Raw genomic sequence first — 22,696 nt, 5'->3', positions numbered from 1 at the left:
GTCTGTCCACGGCATGCATTCCTGCTCGCGCGATCCATCGCACGGACAATGAGCATTTGTTGTATTATATACCACCATACGGTCATTTAGACGCTTAAATCACTAATGCCAATGTTTGTTCGGCCAGGGCCGAGAACGATGCTCAAGCTGAGAGACAAGTAGCGGGGCTATAACCTCGACGTATCTCTTAGCACAGGTACTTTGGACATGGGATCATCCCTCATGACGCCACAGGAGTGCAGAAGTGTGCTAATAGGTGTGTCGCTCTATTGCTACTACCGGCGTGGCTGCCACTGAAGATTTCATTGTGTTATACAAGTATGAGCGTCCACCGTCCGTGATGTGATTGGCGCTTGGATCACCAGCTCAGCTGTTGAAGAAGTCGACGACATGACATGCATCTATCCACTCATTCAACAGAAGCGGTTGGATGTCCAACTCGGCGTCGAACGACGTGAAAGCGCGTAGGAGCCCGGGTGAGAGCTGTCTGCGGCTATGTGGCTGACGACTCGGACATCAAGCTTCAAGTACGATATACATACTGCGCGAAGGGGTCGGACTCGTTGCTGGTTTCACTGCCTTTTAGTACGGACATGCCTCATGCAGATGCACCGAGACACGTCCAGGCTGAAACTACGTCCCCGATGACATGATGCTGGTCAAGATCTGTCCCGGCGCGGCCCAATCCCACGGCTTTGGGTCCAAATTGTGTCCGCGAGTGAAGTGTCGCCGAAACAGCGGTGAACCGCGAATGATCCCCGCTTCAGATGGGACCGAAGTAACGGGCGAAGAGAATAGTGCTCACAAGTTGTCCCAGATCCTCGGGTCACCTCCGAGGATATCCCAGCGGCCGGGCTGTAGTGTGTCGAAAGAGGTTCTTTCGTTTGGCACACTTACCTGCTAATTCCGAGGACTTGAATAATACTATGCTAATATTAGATCGACAGCAGGCTCGGCTGATGATGACATTGATCAAGTTACTGCCACCCATGGGCGGCTATGCGTCCCGATTTAACCTTAGCGCTGAACGGAAATAGCACTCCGCCTTCCTCTTTGGTCCTCTCGCCGACCTCGCCCCGCCTTCGAAGGCGGTTGCGTCATGAGAAGTACTTCTCGGTGCTTCTCTCGATCTCCACATAGTGTATATATAAAGAGCTCAATGAGCATTCCAGTGTGCGCCTTTCTTTTCCCTCATCCCCCATCTCAGCGCTTCGAATTTGCCCATGATGCTTCAGCTGTCACAGGCAAATTTCAGTGATACGAATGCTCGGCCGTATCTTTCTCTAGTCCCGCATGCGACTCAATGCACAGTTAGAGCCACCATTTCATAGCGATGCGATGCGGTTTGCGCCTTCACGCCGGAAGCCTGCGGCTTGCCCGCCACGTCGCCGGTCTGTATAAATCAGGAGCAGATGCGGCACTGTTGAACGTCATCATTGCGCCATGATGAAATCCTCAATGTCAGCTGCGGCCCATCACGGTGTCCTGGTGGGCAACATCTCCACGTCTGGGAACCATCCACGTCTGTTATACTCATGACCAGCATCACTGTATATCAGGCAAAGATGCTTAAGTCGCGCCTGGAAACCAACACCGGAACAGCATCAGCACAACTCGCGGACATGTGAACAATCAGGACGGTGCTCCGAATCCGTCCAGATCAACAAAAGGCATCGCACACCGGCCTATCTGGCAGATCCCACATATATCCTTTTCACCGGTGTCATGATGGTGGAAAAAGCGCCGATGAGGTATTTATCAATTCCTTAAATGTCGTCGAAACATAACCGACTTGAGATGCAACAGGCCTAAGCGGAGGCAGTCTGGTGTGGTTATCGACGGTGTATTTGACCACAGGCTACAATCGTATCTAGGTACATGTTGCGGAAATCCCGCCGTGGGTACTAGCGTACCTAAATATAGACCTCCGTCTGGTGACAATGTGTCGAAGTTGGCAAGTGATGGGCGATGCCCGAGACTGTGAGTAACTCCGTATTTGCCGATGTCATGGTGTTGTGGTACCAACGCGGCATATGGCAATCTCTCAGACAATTGGCGGTATTGTGGATCAACGGTGAAAGGGACAGGCGAATTGCAGTTTGCAAAAGGGAACGGGTGCGCATACACTCTACTATCCAGCAATACAGAGGGTTTGCTGACAGCTTTCCAATTGATTGAAGCCTGGATATCTCATGTATAATGCCTCGCTATTCGGAGCACACATAACGTGGATCCCGGCGTGGGCGGCTATGAATATCCCATTGGCAGGTGGTGATGCTATCAAATGGCATCCATGACAAGACAGTGGGACGAAAAGGCTGAGCTTGTAAGCACACTGTAACCACCTCATTTTGTTGGAGCTTGTGCGTGGGCGATACGTATCGCTTGGTATTCCTTGGTGGGCCGACCATCGGTTGACAGATAATCATGATACCCACCGTAGTTCGTCACGCATTCGTCATGCACGTCGAGGACGAGCTCGCCGCCGGGGCACGGGATAGTTGACAAATCCGCAGCCTCCAGTAGGGAAGAAGAAAGTGCAGAGTACTGGCTTGGCTGCAAGATAAGTAGGGTGCGTCGTACAGTGGAGCGGTCGTCTCTGCCAAGAAGTTGAATTTCGTGGGCGTTGCGTTGGCATCTGAACAGATGAACCTATAACAAAGAAGCATAGCGATATGGACGGACCCGCACAATAGAAGCCTCATTACTCCAACAGGCACGGTAGGTAGCCGCTTGTTGCAACATGCGGAGCGCTTGCCGTGGGAAGCAATGTTCCAGATCAGGTAAGTAACCTTGGTGTACCGTGAGCTGCTTTCTCCCAATCATATTCCCGTGCGTAGTCATCACCAGGCGCGGCGAGCAGAATGCGAAAAACATCATCGATCCGTCCGAGGTGGTTACCAACGGTGCGGACCGGCTGCAATGCTTGGCAGCAAACATTCAGCGCCTAGACAATAATAGCCACACCGCATAGGCACCGACGCCCACGATCTCGATCCGGTAGCGACGCCCGTGAGCGTGATGGCCCGCACATGGCCGTGGATCAGCACTATTAATTGGACGCGTCCGTCAAAGCACGTCCTTCCTAACGTTCCGTGACCCGCGTTGTGCATAGGCTGAGCCTTGAGTCCTTGCTTGCCTTCGTTCCCCTGCCGGCGGGGTCTCTGCTCCTTTCAACACTTCGCTTTCTATTCTTTTGGCATAGGTCCATTCCCATTTGTCCTTCGATTTCAGCACTCTCTTTCAGCATGCCTTTCCTCGTCGAGCGAGCTCCTTCGGTGGCTGCAGCTGCAGCCAAATCCGCCGCCACAACTGCTGCCGCAACGGTGGCAAGTGCTGCGGCCAAAGCCACTGCAACTGCGAAAGCGGCGGCTGCAGCACCGGCCATTAACCAGGCCATGCTCGTCTATCGCCTCGACATTGGCCTAATCTGCTTCGCCGGGCTCATCATCTTATTCGCGTTGCCTCGGATGCTCGCACGTCTCTCCCGTCTCTCCGCTTGGGCCGAGGGCACGATCTTCCGCCGCGTCACTATAGCCTCACCCCTGTATTTCTCGAAGCACTTCGACCCGTCTAAATTCGTCAGCACGGACGAGATCAATGCCGAGAAGGACTTCGTCAATGTCGACGTCACCTCATCGGAGACACACTCGGACACAGCGGTCAACTGGTCAACGTCGACGCTCAACGTCGACGCCGTGAACGGCTCGTCAAGCCCGCCTGTGTACATGCCATCGTGGTCGACCCTGTTCCCGTGGGCGAACTTTATCCTGTCGTCGAAAGTGCGCCCTGGATACTCCTTGGGCTACTGCATCATCCTGCTCGCGTACACGGCTGTGGTATCGTATGTTAGCCTGGTGGACGTGGACCTCTTCACGAGCCCGTCTCGGTTGGGATGGGTCCCCACAAGCCAGATACCGATCATCTTCATCCTGGCCACCAAGAACAACGTCCTGGGAACTTTGATTGGCATGGGATACGAGAAGGTTGTATTTGGACTACTCCATATTGCGTAATCAAGCAGAGACTGAACAATGTTTGCACAGCTGAACGTGTTTCACCGATGGGCGGGCCGTTTCGCAGTCCTTCTGGTGGACCTGCACGCTCTCGCGTACTGTGCGTACACGCCGCCTTTACATCGGTGCATTCTCAAGATGTTGAAAAATGTTTCTAGTTGCCAAGTGGGCTCAAACTGGCACCATTGCGTCCCACATGGAGCCCTATGTCATCTGGGGTTGCATTGCGCTCGGCGGAATGAATATCCTCTATCTTCTCTCTTTCACCGCCCTGCGCCAAACCTACTACCAGCTTTTCTACGTGTCGCATATTGTCGCTGCCGTGGTGGTTCTGGTCGCTGTAAGCCGCTGCCGCCATACTAGCATTCCTGTGCTCGCGTTCTCATCGCAGATTTAGGTCCCCTATCACGAGGCGGGCTCGATCCCCTACATCATCGCTGCCGGAGCGCTGTACGGCTTTGACCGCCTCTTGCGTCTCATCCGTACGCGCGTCACCACCGCGCACATCCGCGCGATGCCCGAGCTTGGAACTACGCGTGTTGAGGTGCCCAGCATCAACGCAGGATGGCGCGCAGGTCAGCACGTCCGTCTCCGCGTCTTGAGCATGGGTATGGGTGGCTGGGGCTTCGGCTGGACGGAATCTCACCCGTTCACCATTGCGAGCGTTGAAAAGGTGGGCCTTTTCTGCTAATGTCAGCGAGGGAACTCGAGTTGACCATGTCTGCTGCACCGATAGAGCCGCGGTGAGGAGGGTCTGGTTCTCATGGTCAAGAAGGCTGGCGACTGGACGAACAAGCTCTTTGAACTGGCCCAGAAGTCTGAGTACCGCGACGGGGGTGAAAGAAAGGTCAGAGTAATGATTCAGGGACCTTACGGTATGTCTTCTCCATGCCTACGAGACATGTAGGTCTGATGTGACTGTATGTATTAGGTGGACCTGGGCACGCGTCCGTGGCGAGCTTCTCCGGCGCAATGTTCGTCGCAGGTGGAAGTGGCATCACTTATGCCCTCTCGACACTGCAGGAACTTGTCCAGAAAGGAATGGACGGCGGCAGTCGCGTGCGCGCTATCGACCTCGCGTGGAGCATGACTGACCCTGGTACGCTTCTCTCTCATTCGCCTGCGCCTACGTTGCTGACATCCATCGTCTGCCTAGCTGGGCTGAAGCCTATGATCCCGACATTCGCCGCGCTCCTCGCGCAAGCCCCCAGCGCTGGCATCAACCTGCGCATCTCCGTCTCGTACACACGCGCACTCGTCGTCCCCGAGGCAGATGCCCTCAAGGACTTCCAGCGACTCCCGCTCGGTCTCTCGATCGTAGCCGGGCGCCCGCGTCTGCCTAAGATGCTTGACGAGGTCATTGATCGCACGTGCAATGCGAAGGGCATGAACTCGGACTCGTTATCCGGTGTCGTCGTGGGCGTGTGCGGTCCGCCAGCCCTCGGTGATACAGTCGCTCGCGCTGTCAGACGCGTAGGCGGTGACAGGAGGCGTGCCGTTGGCGGCGTCGAGCTGCACGAGGAGTACGTATTTCTGATTCAGCTCCTTGGACATTTGATTGACAACCGGCTCGTTGTAGGATTTTCGGGTGGTGAATGTCACTCCGCTCTCATAGGCTTCAGTCAAGTGCAGCTGTATTTATCAAGCTTTCTTCGCCGCTGCTTGAAGCAGCGTGCTTTCATTCTTTCAGTCATCATTCCCTTCGCTGCACTTCCCTCATCCTTGCCTGTTGTACTGCAAGACTCGTTGCACGACGTGGGTTGCGATATCAGATCACTCTTTAGGCCCCGGCACGCATGCAGCCTCGGGGTCCTGTACGCTCCCGCCTGCTTTGCATATCGTGTACATTAGCATGCATGTACTCGGTTCTAGATTGCAATAGCGTGATCTGTTATCCCGATTGGTTGCAGTGCTAGCGTGTCTCGCCTACACGTTTTGGGTTCATGTCACCGGTAACCATGGAATGCACTCGCAGCAGCAGTCTCGACTCTCGTGGAAACGCTACGACGGCGAATGAGCACTTAGTCTGGTCCCATTCGGTGCCCACAGGTTGTCATGTCAGCTATCGTGCTGATCATTCCTTCCAGGGTGCGAAACGGACCGCGGGATGCTGTTGTGCTTGTTGGGGATGAGTGTTGGGGATGAGGGGCTTGGCGATAACTGCGAAGGTGCAGAGCTGTTTGCTCAGTTGAACGTCCAATGAGCGTTGGTCGTCAAGTACGTCTTCTGACGAACATTCGAAGCAAGAGACTTGAGGACGGTCTGCTGATACTAGACGCATCTTCAATGATTGGACACAGCCTACATACCACTCCCATGAGAGTCGGGGCAGTCCTTGTCTCGTACCCAGACCCACCGTATCTTTTCGCGGTGGTTGGGTGCGGATACGGTGGGTCCGGGTACGAGAGAACGGCAGTCCCTGTGTGCATAATACAGTGGGAAGCCCAACAGCCCAGGCTCGCATCTTCATAACGCCGATCACTCTGTGCCAGATGAATCTTTCGAACCGTGGCATACCTACGAGAAACTCTCCGGAATCCGGGGGGCTTCATGCTGTGAGGGACCCACTAGTACTGCGACTGCACAAAATGTTGCAATGTGAGCAGAGGGATGTCCTCGAGCTACGTCATGTACGTCGTCCTAACTCACAACGGTGACGACTATTTAGAGGACGCGCACGGGACGCTGGTGCGACTCGACAAGTTCAAAGCCTTCGACGCCGCCAATGATGGTGCGACGGCACGGAAGACGTGCGGGAAGGGGTTGCCGTTGGTGTAGTGTGTGGTTGATGTGAGGGGGGAATCTATGGTGACTCGTGTGAGGAAACTTACGCAGTCATCTCGAGCAGACGGTTTCATGCGATGCAGGATCTGACCTTGCGGATCCAGGCGGTAAGTTCGTCTTCGAGTTTGCCCTTAGAGGGGCCGGTCAAGACGCAGCGCGATATGAGGTTGCTCGGTGAACGCGGTCTGCTGGAACGCGCCCCTGGAGGTCGTGCTATCGATGCCTTGGTGGGTGTTCCGCTCGAGCGCGAAGCCGAGGGTGTTCGCCAAAGATTGTTAGTAGGGTAAACACAATACAGTAGCTAAGCAATGATGCGTTTCGGATACAGTCCACACATGAAATCACCTCACTTTGTTCTGACATGCATCATGTAACTTGGCCACCAGCCCAAGAAAGAATTTTGAGTCCAGGAGGACGTCTCCATACAACATACAAATACAGCCTTGTGTGATTTACCTCTGACCAAGCATAGCATACGCTTTACTTCCAGTCGTACTTCGGAGAGTATCCGAGCACACGCTTCGCCTTGTCAATGCTGAGCAGCGTGTCATTTGCGCCTGGCGTCGGTTTGTATGGGACACCCGGGAAACATGCCGCCACTAGCTCTGCGTTTGGCGCGCGCATGGTCGTGTTCTGCAAATGGTGAAGGCATCAACAGAAAATTCGGCACTGGTGCGCAGGTATGGTGACAGATGTGAGCGCACGCACATTGTTCGCAATAATGAACTGGTGATGGCCCGTCGCCTTGTATTCGAGGGACTTGCGGATCGCTTGGGCACCCTGCACACCATGCACGTAAGTACGGGGATTGCCTCGGCAACACGAGAAGGAGTACGCACATCCCGAGCGTCGATGTATCCGAACAGACTGGCAACGGAGCCCACGGCATTAGCTACCACACGCAGGCGCAAGATCAGGGCAGCAAGCTCCCACGCACTTCCACTTCCGGATCTTCGGGTCGTCCTGCCACGTCTCGAACGCGGCAAAGTCCTCTGGAGACATCACGTTCGAGAAGCGCAGCGAGACGATCTTCGTCGTCGAGTCCCATCGCGTGTACTCTTGGGCCATGACCTGCGGCGAGTGTCAGCGTCTGTAATCCAGCTTTGCTTATGGCCGAGCACACCTCGCCGACGAGCTTGCTGAGCGAGTACGCCGTCTCTGGCCGGCGGGGCGAGTTCTCGTCCATGGGGATGTAGTCTGGCAGCCAGGGGTTGAGCGGAAGACCGAGGAGAGTCTCGGACGAGGCGAGCACGAGGTTTTTGATACCGAGCTTGCGCGAGGCCTCGAGGATGTTGTAGGTCCTGCCGTGAATAGAGGCATCGTCACGGGCCCGGCAGGAGGAATAGAGAATGCGTCACACACGACATCGCGTTCAACTGGAACTGCGTCGAGGACGCCATCATTCCGGGCGCAGGGAGGGCCGCGAGGTGCACAATTGCATCGATGTTCTTGTATTTCTGCGCTCCAGCTTCAGTTTACCGATCCGCAACAGCACGGCACGAGTCCCTCGACCCACCGTATCCACTTCGATCAGGTTCTCCATGACCTGGCCCATGTCTTCAAGGTCCGTGTGCATGAACTGCGCCTCCTTCGGCGCAGTCGGCGGGGGCAGCTGCTTGTCGAAGTTGATCACCTCCCAGCCGTTCGCGACGAGCTCGACGACTGTCGGACGGCCAAGCTTGCCGGATCCGCCGGTCACGACGACGTGCCGCTTGTGCGTGGCGGCCGCGAACTCATCAGCGGCGACACCGAGAGCCCGGGTGGCAGTGAAGGATACGGGGCGGGACATGGACCGGTCAGTACGTCAGTGCAAGGCAGCGAGAAGCTCAGGGCTCGAGGCTGGGGATCGGCGGCGCCAAATCTGCATTAGATATATGAAGGCGGGCGCGGCCATCACTCCGTCGGTGTCCCGAGGACGCGGCAATGCTTGTCAGCAGCAGGGGAGGTGAGGGGGGCGAAGAAACGAAGGGCGCAGTTTCTGAGGGCGGACCGGACACGGTGAATAGACTCGTGATCGAGTCCTGTTGTTGCGCCCGACGTGCTCGCGATATCCTCGGAGACACGTCTATCTCACCCAGCTGTCGGTATCTAAGGCATTGTTTCAGATGACCTTGTTGCACTAGGATCGCTTCCCCCTTTTACTGCTAAAGGGAGCTCGGCTTCCTGCAGTGTTTGCTTCGCTGTGTGAGCGAACCATATAGTTGAGTAAGGCGTGGCATCCCCCGGGATGAGACTCTGACAGCCCTTCCGTAAAACAGATAGTCATGAGGTACGTTACCGTTACCACAGTAAGTAGGTCTCCGACGTTCTCCAGCTATGTATTTCTGCTGCCCAATACTCACTCAAGATCTCAATGAGCAGCCCGAGGTGACATATGCTATTGATTGGAAATTGCCGTAGCTCCGGTCTCAAGTCATAGGAGCTGATAGATTGCTGTCGACGGTAGCCGTCGACAAAGACCAAGACCAAGACCGCCGAAGTAGCACCTGCCGACTGAAAGCTATTTATCGTCTCTTTTTCCGCGTCTTGACATGCACCCTTGAGGGGCAACGACGAAGCCAGCTGTCTGTCACGAGTCGTTCAAATGTATTCGGCCGGTAAATTCGTACTTCGGAAGGACAATGCATAACAGAAATAGCGAGCACGATATTCATACGAGTCCAGAGTGTATCTTCATGTTCATGGGAGTCAGAAATGAGCTGAAGACTTTCCTTGTTGCTGATATAGAGCATTTCTTAACGCTATATGGCCTTGTTTGCGTCTTGTGGCGGAGAAAGTAGCGTAAAATTTTCTTTTTGGAGAGTAATCGTAAGGGAACGGATGTTGAGACATGAAACTGCCAGGAAGGTTAAGGCTACAAGATGAGCCGACAAAGCTAGACAACTCACCAAGAGCTCGGGGTCATTCACGGGTGTTGGGACTTCAGGATACTGTCCCATCTATGCGCAACTCGTTGTCTCTGCTCCGCGATAGCACCATGAAGTTGCCACTGTAATTTCTCCACATTGGCAGGAATATCATCATCGAGGCCCGATTCCCCTACATCTCGGAGGCTCTCGTTGTCATAGTACTGAAACTGTGAGAATAGAAAGGCAAAAATGTAGCCACCAGAAAGAATCCTGGAAATCTCTGCATATGGCGGAGAGAAATGGTAAGTATCATTGTGATGTCAATGAAGTTTGACTAACCGTCTCTCTTTCGTGGCTCGGAGCAGCGTCTATGGGCGAGGAGGGCTATATATCGACTGAGTCCGAAGTGAACGGTGCGAATTCGAGCAAGCAGATTCTACGATATATGAAGACATTCGGATACATTGCGTTAAAATAGGACTTTCGAGGATAAGCATGAACGTACCCCAATATCCAAGTTGAGTTCATTAAGTCGGTGATAGAGCAAAGACAACTCTACCATGTCGTACAGTAGTGGTGTAACGATGCTGTAATCTTCCACTGCCACGAGTGACAATATCCTTAAGAATTGTTTTCGATTCTCCAGCCATGGATGAGGATCGAAGCCGAAGTACGGTGCCTTGCATTTATGGTACCATAAGTCACGCGACGAAATCTGTGCATGAGGCTGCGATGGATGGTCAGCAGTCTGGATGTCACCTTCGGGGGACAGTACAGCTAGGATATGGGTGATTACGGAGACCAGGTTGTCGGAGATGTCGAAGGCCTCCTGGACGACCATGTTTTTGTACAACAGTGATGATGCCCTCTAATTTATTCACAGTGTTGTCTTTGTATCCTGCGGTCACCATTGCAAACCAGAGACGTCAAGATGCGACTGCTTTCACTGTCTGGATTTGGGTTTTGCAAGAAACTATGACTACTGGGCTCTCAGACGGCAATGTCAAGATTCCGCAGGCTCTCGATGTGCGGACACCATAGCTTCGTAACGAAAGGATATAGGCTTGGTTGTGGGAGGGTTATGAGGTTCACGAAGCCCTAGGTGAGTAGTGAACACTGGCCCCTAGGAGCGCCATTGTGTATGTATAGTGTTGTTGACTTCAGTTCCTCGCACTCGGGACAGACAAACTCTCCAGCACTGGGATTGTGAGTGCGTATTATTTTCTCTCTTTTAATACAGCTCATCATAGTCTGTCGGCTGGTCCACAAATGGCATCCTCGAGTTCCTGCAGCTCAATCCAATGGTCGCTACGTTCAGCTGGGCAGCGATCCTGGCCGAAACACTCGAAGATCGCGAGCAGAGACAGCACCACTTGTGGGCCAATGCTCGCCTCCTGGCCCACATGGTGGAGCACATATTCTGGTGGCGGCAGTTCCACCAGGCCTGCAACGTAGTCCCAGAGTTCACCTCATCGCAGTGCACAGACTTCACAGACTTCACCGAGCGGTGCGACGTGGACATGCGCGCCGAGATCCTTCTCATCCTGTGGGGTGAGCATGGCGTTGACACGGATGCCACGCCGCATCCAGCTGTCTGAGTAGTGCCGACGCTGCTTCCCGGTGCCGCGGGGAGTGCCATTCGACGGCCCCCCCTGGACCCTCCTCCCTTGCCTCGCTGTCGAACAATCGATGCAGCTCGCCGTGCGAGGACCAGCCATACAATGACCCCCCAAGCTAATGCATGTAGCCCACCCAAAACACGTAGGGCTAAGACATCGAGAGAGCTGCATTTTATCATGCCGCTCCATATAAGGGCGTGGATCCCACTCATAGGAGCTCCTGAGGCTCGGTTATACTCTACATGTACATATGTCTAAACTTGCAGAATGAATACTACAAAAAGGCAGAATGAATACTACAAAAAGGAAATATGAGCAATTGAAAATGAGTGTACAGAAAGATCGTAAAGCTCACACACTAGGCCTACCTATCGGCATGGAGTGTTCACGGCATGTTCTCGCTGAGTTTACAACATAGCGGGATCCTCAGTCATATATCTTCCCCTGAATGCAGCTTTCCTACTCGTAACTACTATGTACAGAGAATGATGATATTCTTGAACACCATACCACGAGATGGCTGATCGCGCAGTGTCGTGCATGTTGTAGCACCTAAATCTGTATATACTTTATACTTCAATACTATCAGAATATCAATAAATATCTATGGAATGTACTCCAAGGCCTTTGGTCCATGCACAAAGCCCGCGAACTTCACTACGTGTACATGCCAGTGACTCGGCCGGCGCTTAACGATGATTGAACGCAGGTCTTGTTATACAGCCCGCAATATAGAAACAGTTGACACCCCATGCCAATTCCTAGAGTTAAATCGAGAGGATCTATTGAGCACTAGAATATTTGGTGTTCATACTTACAAGGAATCTGCACAGGGTATCCACCTTACGACATGTACTGCGAGAGAAACAGTGTTCTCCTAGGCCCTATGTTCTGCACAAGTGAGCCCACCTGTTTCATGTCTCCGGGGATCTTTTGAAGGTCTACAAGAGTTATGTATCTTTGAGATATGGCCGCATGAGTACTGAGGACTGTACGCAATTTTCTCAATTTTCTTATTTTTGTTTTTTGTTTTTAAAAGTCCGTTCTGCGGATTTCGGACATGAATTTCGGAAAGTGTTGTACTTCCGATGATACTCCGTGATGCAGTGCAGCATGTAGGTGAAGAATGTGACTCGGAAGGACACTTCACAGACATCATGGCAATCAGCTGCATATGTGAAATGGTAGAGCACCATGCCTGTGATGTAGGTGTGAGAACGACGCCGGAAAGACCGCCGGCAGCCAACGTCCTCGATGGACAGGGATCAATGGTGGATAAGGTTACAAACCGATGGGGCTACCTACGGCGCGCGACACCTACATAAGTCCTATTCCCACACCGGCGCACGACCACGTGACCCGGGCCGGCAGCGACACTTGCCCGACATACCCAAAAGTCAACACTCCCCCTCAAGCGAGCTACCGTTAGCCTACACCCAATCAAAATGCGAAGACATCCTCCATGACCGCCAAGCTCGCATGAGTCCTTTTGTCCGGACAATTCCGTCGAATGTGCCCAACCTTCCCACAGCAAAAACACGTCACCTTGCCACCCGAAGCTCCCCCTGAAGCCGCAATGTTGGCGACAGTCGCCTCGCCATTGTCCTGCCGCTTCCCGAGCCTCGTCTCCTCATTCAGCAGCTTTGCACACACATTGTCGAATGTGCGCTCCCTTGTCAGCATCTCGTCAACCACCGTGACCACCCGCTCGAAGTCCTCTCCCAGTCCCATGATGAGAACAAGGACCTTCTGCTGGTCCGATACCTCGACGTCGACATCCCGGAGCGCCCGTGCGTAGCCTTTGACCTGGGAGATCCAAGCCTGTGCTGTCTCGCCACCTTCCATCTCCGCGTGGTAAAACTGTCGCCACTTTGCCAGCTCCGTGGCGAAACCTCGTGAACGGTGCGCATCCTGGAGGACCCACCAGCACTCATGGGGGTCCGTTTCGTCCTGCAACAGCTCCAACTGGTCGTCACCAACCCGGAGCACGATCTCCGCCCGCGCCTTGGCCATGTCGGCCTTCTTCCGCTTTTTCAGCTCCTTCGCTAACGCCTCAGCCCTGTCTTCCCCCTCCTTGGGCTCCACCTCGACTTCCACTACCCCCCACAGTCCCTTCCTAACCAGCTCCGCCTCCATCTTCATTGCCCAGACCCGATACTTCCCCTCGACCAAGAGGGGGAACTTGGTGTCATGCTCCGAAGTCATGTTGGTGCCAGTACCAGACGAGAGAGTAGTATAGCGAGGTTCTAGGCAACAGCAAAGCACTTGATTTGTCGATCGGTTTGTGTGAGAATGACGCCGGAAAGACCGCCGGCAGCCAACGTCCTCGATGATACAACGGTCTATACTCCTATATCGATGCCTGACTCGTAGACGACGAGTGAGGGCTTATGGACGGTGTGTCGTCCTGAAGATTGAGCGAGGAAGTCGAGAATGACCACTACTCCAAGTGAAGAGGAGCAGAGACTTGAATGAATAACCAGGTTGAACTTAGGGTTCGACTGACTAGTGGTACAACTACTTATACAAGTACCGACTGCGCACAGACCATCGTGTCTATGTGGTCGTGTTAGTGAAGAAAGAAACGTAGTGGTACGATGCCGAGTACGAAGTGCGCACGGACCCCATTATGTAAGCTACATATTGTGCAACCTGCGGGTGGGTGCTAAGACAGGTGCCAGTATGGGCGCTAGTAGTACAAGGAATAGAACGGAAAGACAAATGTTTCATTACCCCCCTGCCAGAGTCGAAGTCCCATTCGACTACTTACTGCTCACCATCTCCATACAACTCCCAGCCTACACTGTCGTCCTCCTCTTCGTCAAACCACTCCTTGCGCGTGTTCCTCCCTACGTTCGTCCATTCCTCGCCAGAGAGGTGCTTCTGATTCGGCCAGGAGCTGTCCCAAGTCCATTGAGTGGTGTCGGGTGTCCAGTCGGGGTCAACTTTGCGAAAGACGACGGGTGTATCGGGGCGGGGGCGCGAAGGTCCCGCGATGGGACTGGTTGGGGGTTCGGGGTTAGCGCTGCGCGGTGGAGGAATAGGTATCGCTTTCGTCTGCCTTTCTTTCTCCTTCCTCTCCTTCGCCTCGTTGATGATTCCTTCGAGGAACATGTTGTCGACGACCACCCCCACGCGTCGTGCAGGTTCTTCAGGTGGTGCGGATACGTGTCGCTTCATCGGCCTGGTTCCGCACTCTCGCTCCAGGTGTCCAGGGGCTTCTTTTCCGCATCCTGCACATCGTACATCCGGACAGTCCTGTACCCAGTGTCGAGATGATCCGCATCGCCTGCAGCTTCCCTTCGGGGTCCAACTAGGGTTGGGTTGCCAGTCAGCCGGGATGGTAGTGCTCCGCGGCGTTGCTTGGAGGAAAGGGGATGGGATCGGGGGGCGCCTAAAGGCAGATGTCGGTAGGGGTGCGGGTAGGGGTAAGTACGTGTTGGGGATGGCGCGCGGGATGAATTTGTTGTGTCGTGCCCGGATGCTGCGTGGTAGGAGTGGTTGAAAGCGATGGGCAACTTTCAGATTATCAAGCTGGATGAGCTCGGTGAGGACGCAGTCGTCCTGTTGGCATAGGAGCCGTTTGTGGTGGTCGATGGCCTCGTTGGCTGCCTTGACAGCCTCGTCGTAGTCGCGGCGGGCGGAGAGATACGCTTCTAGTGTAGTGCGGTCAGTGGCATTGGTTGCCTCGGGGTTGTGGGCTTTGAGCTTGTTGAAAACATCGGTGGGATTACTGAGAAGGAGCGTCAGCAAGGTGCTGTCACTGACGTGGGTGTGCTTAGGGGTGTAGATTGAGAGCCTTTTCCCGCCTTCGGTCGAGGGGGCATTGAACTGGTCGAGGAACGAGAGGGTGGAAGACATGTTGGTGCGAGTGGGGATGTAGCAACTGGGTAGAGCTGCTAGCGATTCAGCTCAAGTCCTTCCTGTTCTTATACTCTGCCAACACTTCGTCAGCCGTTCCAGTCAGGTTCGCTTCGGGCTCCCATGAGTCATCGGCTGTTGAGTAACCCTTCCACCTGACGCGATATTCGCGGCGCCGCATCCTCTTGTTCTCTCAGTGTCCGATGATGGCTTCGACTTCGTAGTTATCTTCGCCTTCGATAAGGTCAGGGGGTGGCCTCGTGTAGTTCGGACCATGGATCTCCGTTTCCGAGTAGGGAGATAGAAGCCATTCGTGGAAAACGGGGTGGACTCGCCAGGTGCTAGGCAAGTCTAGCTTGTACGCGACCGTTCTGATCTTGTCTAGGACTTTGAATGGCCCTTCTCGCCTCGGGGCTAGTTTCCTGGACGGGTACAGCAGTTTCAAGTTCCGGGAATCTAGCCATACCAGCTGACCTTTATGGAAGGAACCCCCCTTCCTTTTTACTCTCTTGGCCAGGACATTCTGGGCCATCTCCATTGCCACATGTGCTTCTTTGCGGATGTTTTGCAAGTCCTTGAGGCGATAAGCTACTTGGGGCGTGTTTGATCCGGGGTGCGCAGTGGGTATTCCATGAGGTTCGTATCCCATCATGAGTTTGAACGGGGACACCTTCGTCGTGGAGTGCTCGCGGGAGTTGTGAGCAAATTGCGCGGTGTGAAGATGGTCAGCCCACTTATCCGGGTCATTGGCAGTGAAGCAGCGGAGGTAGATCTCCAGCTCTTGGTTCACTCGTTCTGTCTCACCGTCGGTTTGCGGATGGAATGCCGTACTCATGGCTGATTGAACCCCAGTCATTTTGCAAAGTTCCTGGAAGACTTTGGATGCAAATTGCGGTCCTCGGTCACTGATGATCTTGTCTGGGAGTCCAAACCACTTGTAGACTTCTCGGTACATTGCATCTGCCGTCCCAAGAGCGTCAATTGTTTTGTTGCATGGGATGAAAATTACCCCCTTCGTAAGGTCATGGTCCACTACGACCAAAATGGAATCAAAGCCATTGGATGGTGGCAGGTCGGTGATGTAATCGCACGAGAATGTGCTGAAGGGCTTGGCATTTGCGCGGGGTCGAATGGGGGTGATGGGCAGTCGGGCTGGATGCGTGTTAACCTTCATTTGCTGGCAGATGCCACAGCCGTTAACATAGTGAGCGACAAACTGGGCCATGCTCGGCCACCAGTAGTCACAGCGCAAACCGAGGAGGGTTTTCTGAACCCCGGGGTGTCCTGCGGAGGGGAGGTCGTGATAGTGGGAGACAAGACGTTTGTGAAGAGACTCATCTGGGGGTACATAGACCCGATCCTGGTATAAGAGGAGGTCATCGTCGATGGACCAGTCTGTTCCAGTGCGTGGTGCTCCTCCGGTGCGCGCCGCAGTGAGTCCTTCCTTCATTATTGGGTCGTCTTTGAAAGAAAGGATGGTGTCACGGGTGTCGATGTCGATGGCAGCGACCCATACTTCTGGTGGGAGCATAACAACATCGGTGTTGTCGTTTGAGCTGTCGTCATGGTCGGGTTGGCGGGAGAGAGCGTCGCTCTGCACCATTTGGGTACCAGGAACGTGCACCAGGCGGAAGTCAAACTCGGTCAGTTTACTTGCCCAGCGTGCTTGTCGTCGGTTCATGTCTTTGGCCTGCTTCCAGTATGTGAGATTCTTGTGGTCGCTGAGAATCGTTACTGGGTATGGGCTGCCAATGAGGTAGTGCCTCCACTCATCTAGTGCGCGGATGACCGCATATAATTCCCTGTCGTAGATGTCGTAGTTTCTTTCAGCCGCATTGAAGCTCTGGGAGAGGTATCCGCAGGGATGCCAATCGCTGTTGTCATCACGTTGGCGTAGCACCGCTCCAGTGGCGAACTTTGAGGCGTCGGTTTCGATGGTGAAGGGTCGGTCGGGATCCGGCATACGTAGTACTGGTTCTTCTAGGAATGCCTTTTTGAGGGTCTCAAAGGCCTTCTGTTGGTCAGATCCCCAGGTCCAGGCGACGTCCTTCTGGGTGAGAGCAACCAACGGTTGCGCTTTGTCCGAGAAGCCTTTGATAAACCGGCGGTAAAAGTTTCCAAATCCAACGAAGGCGCGTACTTGCCTGAGGTTGGACGGCACCGGCCAATCTGCAATGCCAGCTAGTTTGACGGGGTCCATTGCAATTTTTCCTGGGCGGATGATCATGCCGAGGAATTCGACTTCGGTGACATTGAAGGCACATTTTTCTGGTTTGAGGTAGAGGTCGTGTTGTCGAAGTCGTTCGATAACACGTCGTGTTCGTTCTTCGTGTTCTGCCTTGTCCTGGGAAAAGATCAGGATGTCGTCCATGTAAATGCAGAGCCAGCCTTCTTGAAGCATGTCTGCAAATATTGTGTTCATCATCCGCTGGAATGTAGCGGGGGAATTACACAGCCCAAAGAACATCACCGTTGGTTCGTACAGCTGCGGCGGTTTGCCATCAGTTCCGGGTACGATGAACGCTGCCTTCCATTCGTCCCCTTTCTTGATTCGGACATTGTTGTATCCGGCGCGGAGGTCCATCTTCGTGAACACCTTGGTGTGCTTCAACTTGTCCAGGAGGTCTGATATAAGCGGGAGCGGGTATCGATCCTTGACTGTGTTCTCGTTGAGCAGCCGGTAGTCTTGACAGGGATGTAGTGAACTGTCCTTTTTACCAACAAAGAAGAATGGACTCGCCAACGGGGATTTCGAAGGGCGAATGTACCCTTTACTCAGGTTCTCCTCGAGGAACTTGTCAAGTTCCTTTCATTGCTGCGGGTTAAGCGGATAGACCTGTTGCTTCATGTCCGCGAAGCCCTCCTTGAGGTTGATTTCGTGGTCATATTCGGTGTGGTCTGGAAGTCGCGCAGCAGTGGCTTTGTCGAAGACGGGGAGGAGATTGTGTAGGTAGGATGGTACCATCTGTGGTAGCGTTTTTTCTGTCTTGCCTTGGGCGTTCGAGGCTGCGAGTTCGGTGGAAGTGGTGACGCGCCTAATGTCGTGGTGGATCTTCCAGATCATGCCATTGTGAAGTCATTTGTAGCCAGATAAAGGTTCAGGGAGTCGCTCCTTGAACGGAACGTCCCTTACTGCTAGGGGTTCCTGTTTCTCGTACTTGGTGATCATCGGCGCTCCAGATAAGTAGGAAATGATGAACTCATCATCATCGATGTCCTCCGCTTGTTCCTCGATGGACGCAATACCCGTTGACCCAAACCCATCCTCCCCGCGCTCAGTTTCGTCGATGCAGTCGGTTAGAGTTACTGGTGGAGTGCTTATCCTTTCAAGGATGAGCTGGGCAACTCGGTCGCCAGCTTTGACGGTGAATGGGAGGTCAGAGTTATTGACCAGCAGGACTGAGACCTTGCCTCAGTAATCGGAGTCGATTACTCCTGCAGCGACATCGATTTCCTTTAGCGCTAGACCGGACCGAGGTGCAATTCTTCCGTAGTGTCCCTTGGGAATAGCCATGATAAGGTCGGTGCCGACCAGGCCTTGTCGTCGGGCGGGGATGATGAGGTGGTGCGCAGCAGAGATATCATATCCTGCTGCGCCACTAGTTTTCTGTTCAGGAAGGGTTGCGTGCTCTGAGGTGGGGATGATGACGAATTCGTCCTCTGTTGGTTCTGGGAGTGGGGTAGTTACGGCCTTCTTTAGTTCTAGCCGAGCCACTCGCCTTTGGTACAGGTCCATCTTCCAGGCCCTGGTCTCGTCTTTTGTCCACCGGTGGTTCAACTCCACTCGTCCGGTTTTCCAGTCTATCTTGGGGTTTTCGAGTTTGAGCCAAGTGTGGCCGAAGATGATGTCTTCCTTGCCGATGCTGGCGACGTAGGCTTTGACAAATCGGGGTTCTCCACTTATCTTGTAAGATAAGAGAGCTCTTCGCGTAATGAGTGCTTCTTTGTTCGGGGTTCCATCCACGTTGAAGACGGGGATGGGTCGGGGAAGGGGTTCTGTCCGAAGTCGATGTTCTCGGATGAATCTTGGGCTGATGAAGATTCCTGTTGCGCTGCTATCGATGAAGGCGCGCGCCTCGACGTCTTTTCGTCCCACAGTAATCGGAATGTGCAGAGCGCGTTCATTTCGGACTACTAGAATTACACGGGACAGTGAAACGGATATGGGCAGTGGTTGCGTCGGCTCACCCTGCCCCTTCAAAAATCCTCCATCGTAAGTTCTTTGTACAGCTCCCGCTTCTCGTCAGTGGAGAGTGCCTTGATTCTGGCACGGAAGTCGTCCTTCCCAGATCCTCCCTGGTTCGGCCTCCCACCCCCTTGTCGTGCGGCCGCTTTCTTGCGGCAATCCTTGGTGCTGTGGCCCTTGATGTGGCAGTAGAAGCACAGGTTTCCGTCCCTGTGGAGCTTCCGGTCGGCCTCATTGAGAACGGCTCCTAGTTCCCACTTCCTTCCTCCCGATGTGGAGGCAAAGGTTGCCGCGACTGCAGCGGCATCAATATCTATTGGCTCACCGTAGTCCCTGGTGTCTGTGACGGTGAGGGCCCCTTGTTCGGCAGCGTCAGCGTTTCGGACTTCGTCGTACCAGGCTTTCATGGTGTTGGGTCGGTCTCTAGCGACCCTAGTTGTGAGAGAGACATAGAGCTCCTTCGGAAGTCCCTTGACGAAGTTGGCGTGGAGAGTGTGGTAGTCGTTCTCGGTGCAGTTGACGCCATTGACTTTGGCGTCCTTGAGCTGGGCTTTCGACGCTAGCTGCTCAAAGCGGGTGACGTAGTTTCCAAGGGAGAGCACCGTCTTCCTATCCTTCTGTCGCCTTGATTCGCGTTCCGTGCTCAGGAAATGCTTCCTCAAGGGTGGTGGCGAAGGCTGCCCAATCGGGATAGACCTGGACTCCCCCTGCCGACTTCTCGTAGTATGCGTCTGCCCATGTCTTCCCTAGGTCCTTCCTCATCAACACTACAGTGAAGGCGATCTTTGCTTCATCGCTAAGTCTGGTGTTGTTGGTGGCGACGAAGTAGGAAAGGACACATTGAAGGAAGCGTCTAAGATCCTCTGCCTTTCCGCTGAAGGGTTCCGGAGCGGGGATGTCGAGGCGGAGGGGTCGATTGGCAGTTGATTGTTGAAGTCAGTACGTATCGAGAGCAGCCGCGATGCGCTGATCGATGTCTGCTTGAGTGAACATCGTCATCGGGGGTTCAACTGGTGCGTTGGTTGGTGCGGATGAAGCAGGTGGTGGTTCGGTGTCTGGAGCCTCGATGGGAACGTACTGAACGTCCGGGAGTTCGAACAGTTGTTTGTTAACAGGTGACTGTAGGTTCTCTGTTGTTTGTGCTGGTTTGACGTTGATTCGTAGGATGGCGAATACGTCTTCTGGGTGAGCGGGAGGGTGTCTCTGGTAATAGCTGACAAGCTGTTGATGGGCGACGATCTGCGGGTTGGAACCTTCTGCGCGAACCCAGGAGCCGCCTCGAGGATAGATGGGAGTCCTTCTTGTGGTGGTGACGAAGCAACGGTCTGCTCAGTCATACTGGAGAAGGGGAGATCCTGCGAGGGCTGGTAGTCCCAAGGGAACCGGGTTTACTGCGTTGTTCGACGTGATGGTGGATGAGTTGTTCGACTAGGTGAAACTAGGAACGTAGCTTAGAAAGTTCGACCTTTTGATACAACGGTCTATACTCCTATATCGATGCCTGACTCGTAGACGACGAGCGAGGGCTTTTGGACGGTGCGTCGTCCTGAAGATCAAGCGAGGAAGTCGAGAATGACCACTACTCCAAGTGAAGAGGAGCAGAGACTTGAATGAATAACCAGGTTGAACTTAGGGTTCGACTGACTAGTGGTACAACTACTTATACAAGTACCGACTGCGCACAGACCATCGTGTCTATGTGGTCGTGTTAGTGAAGAAAGAAACGTAGTGGTACGATGCTGAGTACGAAGTGCGCACGGACCCCATTATGTAAGCTACATATTGTGCAACCTGCGGGTGGGTGCTAAGACAGGTGCCAGTATGGGCGCTAGTAGTACAAGGAATAGAACGGAAAGACAAATGTTTCACTCGATGGACAGGGATCAATGGTGGATAAGGTTACAAACCGATGGGGCTACCTACGGCACGCGACACCTACATAAGTCCTATTCCCACACTGGCGCACGACCACGTGACCCGGACCGGCAGCGACGCTTGCCCGACATACCCAAAAGTCAACAGTAGGTCGACAGGGATGCATAGATAATGAGAAGTATCTTTTGCGGGTTAGAGTGTGCAGAGGACTAGATAAAAAGTGTAACGACTGTCTTAGTCTCGCTCTCGTGAATGCAAAAAGACTGAGGTGGGTCATCTGCGTGATTTGATATATAAGGCTAACAATTATTGATCTTTCAGGTACAGTAATGTGTGGCGCATGCATCGCACAATCGTCAGGCTGCCACACCCGACACCTGGCGTGTTCCGCCTCCTGATGAACCCGACTCCCATATTTCAACATGCCCACTTAGCAGGTGGCAGATGTAACAAGACCCATCCCCTCCGCGAAGCATTCATGCTTCTCACGAGCCAATGCCTTCATCAAGATGTCGGCAACTTGGTCTCCCGTGGGCACATACTCAGCACGACATTCTTCGCTGTTGATCTGCTCATGAATGAAATGGTGCTGTACCGCGATATGCTTTGTACACTCATGAAATGTCACATGCTTCGCAAGAGCCATTGCAGGCTGGTTGTCAACAAGGATAAGAGTGGCGAGGGAGGGAAGTAGCCTTAGTTTGGATAGCAGTAGTCGTAACCATATGGCCTCCTTCGATGCACTACACATGCCCATATACTTGGCTTCTGTGCTTGACAGTCACCAGTACCTGGTAGCTCCATACATTATCTAGGCTGACTAGCCTTTCCTTCATAATACAAAATCAGGCTAGTTAGCCTATGCTATGCTGCCAGTGCGTCATACATTATACATAACATGTTTCTCATCTGGGTGTATATAACATGTTCCTAATCTGGGTATCATACATAATCATACATGACAGGTTTTGTCACGAGTTGACACGGCGCCTAGCCATCTTGTTAATTTTTTCCTTTTCGTGGGCTCGAACCCGCGACCTCTGTACTATATGCCTGAAACGGACATTTCCTTATCTACTGTATGATCAGATTAGATGGGCGGCAGTGCGCAGCACAGCTTGGGCCCCGCTGACACAGTCGCTCTGACTCACCGGCCCCTGGGGCTGCATCAGCATGCTGTGCACGGACCAGCTGCGCATGGACCAGTGCGCACAGCCTCCCCTAAACTTCCCCTGTATATAAGCCGGCCTCTGCTGCCCTAGGGACCTCAGTTTCGACCTCTTGTCCCTAGGTCAGTAAGCATCCCTTGTATTCCTTTTCTTACTTCACTAATATATTATTATCTTGTCCCTAGCCTTAGGTTTGAGCGCTGCTCACCATCGCTTCAGTGAGACCCAGTCGAACACCCCCAGCTTTTAGGTTTTCCCCTGTCGCTTGACCTCAAGTCGCGACAGCGACCTCTGTACTATACGCTCTGTGCTTGAACGGACAAGCCTCGCCGGCACA

The 22,696-nt window shown here is 53.6% G+C and overlaps 5 protein-coding genes across 5 annotated transcripts; 2 read left to right on the top strand and 3 right to left on the bottom strand.

Moving 5' to 3' along the window:
* The first annotated feature begins 3,097 nt into the window (after nt 1-3,097).
* Nucleotides 3,098-5,916, top strand: POSPLADRAFT_1181462 (hypothetical protein). Its single transcript, XM_024488839.1, has 8 exons — nt 3,098-3,986; nt 4,047-4,116; nt 4,175-4,356; nt 4,414-4,689; nt 4,753-4,891; nt 4,948-5,115; nt 5,173-5,539; nt 5,596-5,916. Exons 1-8 carry the CDS (start codon nt 3,249-3,251, stop codon nt 5,609-5,611), a joined length of 1,956 nt encoding a protein of 651 aa, XP_024339144.1. The 5' UTR covers nt 3,098-3,248; the 3' UTR covers nt 5,612-5,916.
* Nucleotides 5,917-7,280: 1,364 nt separating this feature from the next.
* On the bottom strand, nt 7,281-8,589 carry POSPLADRAFT_1033972 (hypothetical protein; the record flags this gene model as incomplete). The annotated part of the gene is made up of 7 exons (XM_024476972.1): nt 7,281-7,433; nt 7,509-7,580; nt 7,640-7,667; nt 7,738-7,871; nt 7,924-8,101; nt 8,163-8,257; nt 8,317-8,589. 7 exons carry the CDS (start codon nt 8,587-8,589, stop codon nt 7,281-7,283), a joined length of 933 nt encoding a protein of 310 aa, XP_024339143.1.
* Nucleotides 8,590-10,297: 1,708 nt separating this feature from the next.
* On the top strand, nt 10,298-11,247 carry POSPLADRAFT_1143758 (hypothetical protein; the record flags this gene model as incomplete). Its single annotated transcript, XM_024485607.1, has 5 exons — nt 10,298-10,388; nt 10,533-10,675; nt 10,712-10,751; nt 10,833-10,855; nt 10,900-11,247. 5 exons carry the CDS (start codon nt 10,298-10,300, stop codon nt 11,245-11,247), a joined length of 645 nt encoding a protein of 214 aa, XP_024339142.1.
* A 2,577-nt stretch (nt 11,248-13,824) lies between these two features.
* Nucleotides 13,825-15,129, bottom strand: POSPLADRAFT_1143256 (hypothetical protein; the record flags this gene model as incomplete). The annotated part of the gene is made up of 2 exons (XM_024485537.1): nt 13,825-13,933; nt 14,039-15,129. The coding sequence occupies 2 exons, from the start codon at nt 15,127-15,129 to the stop codon at nt 13,825-13,827; spliced, it is 1,200 nt and encodes a 399-aa protein (XP_024339141.1).
* A 4,197-nt stretch (nt 15,130-19,326) lies between these two features.
* On the bottom strand, nt 19,327-20,652 carry POSPLADRAFT_1056940 (hypothetical protein; the record flags this gene model as incomplete). Its single annotated transcript, XM_024480850.1, has 4 exons — nt 19,327-20,022; nt 20,087-20,189; nt 20,259-20,518; nt 20,569-20,652. The coding sequence occupies 4 exons, from the start codon at nt 20,650-20,652 to the stop codon at nt 19,327-19,329; spliced, it is 1,143 nt and encodes a 380-aa protein (XP_024339140.1).
* Nucleotides 20,653-22,696: the final 2,044 nt, after the last annotated feature.

This window comes from Postia placenta (assembly GCF_002117355.1).
Source record: "Postia placenta MAD-698-R-SB12 unplaced genomic scaffold POSPLAscaffold_7, whole genome shotgun sequence".
NCBI lineage: Eukaryota > Fungi > Basidiomycota > Agaricomycetes > Polyporales > Adustoporiaceae > Rhodonia > Rhodonia placenta.
The sequence above is the reverse complement of the archived record's forward strand: the minus strand, read 5'-3'. Positions and strand labels throughout refer to the sequence as shown.

What these genes read in the sequence shown, in the direction of transcription:
- POSPLADRAFT_1181462 (XM_024488839.1), top strand. Translation starts at nt 3,249, where the DNA reads ATGCCTTTCCTCGTCGAGCGAGCTCCTTCGGTGGCTGCAGCTGCAGCC. An exon ending in TTGGCATGGGATACGAGAAG is followed by an intron (nt 3,987 to 4,046) that starts GTTGTATTTGGA and finishes ATGTTTGCACAG; the next exon opens with CTGAACGTGTTTCACCGATG. An exon ending in CCTGCACGCTCTCGCGTACT is followed by an intron (nt 4,117 to 4,174) that starts GTGCGTACACGC and finishes AAATGTTTCTAG; the next exon opens with TTGCCAAGTGGGCTCAAACT.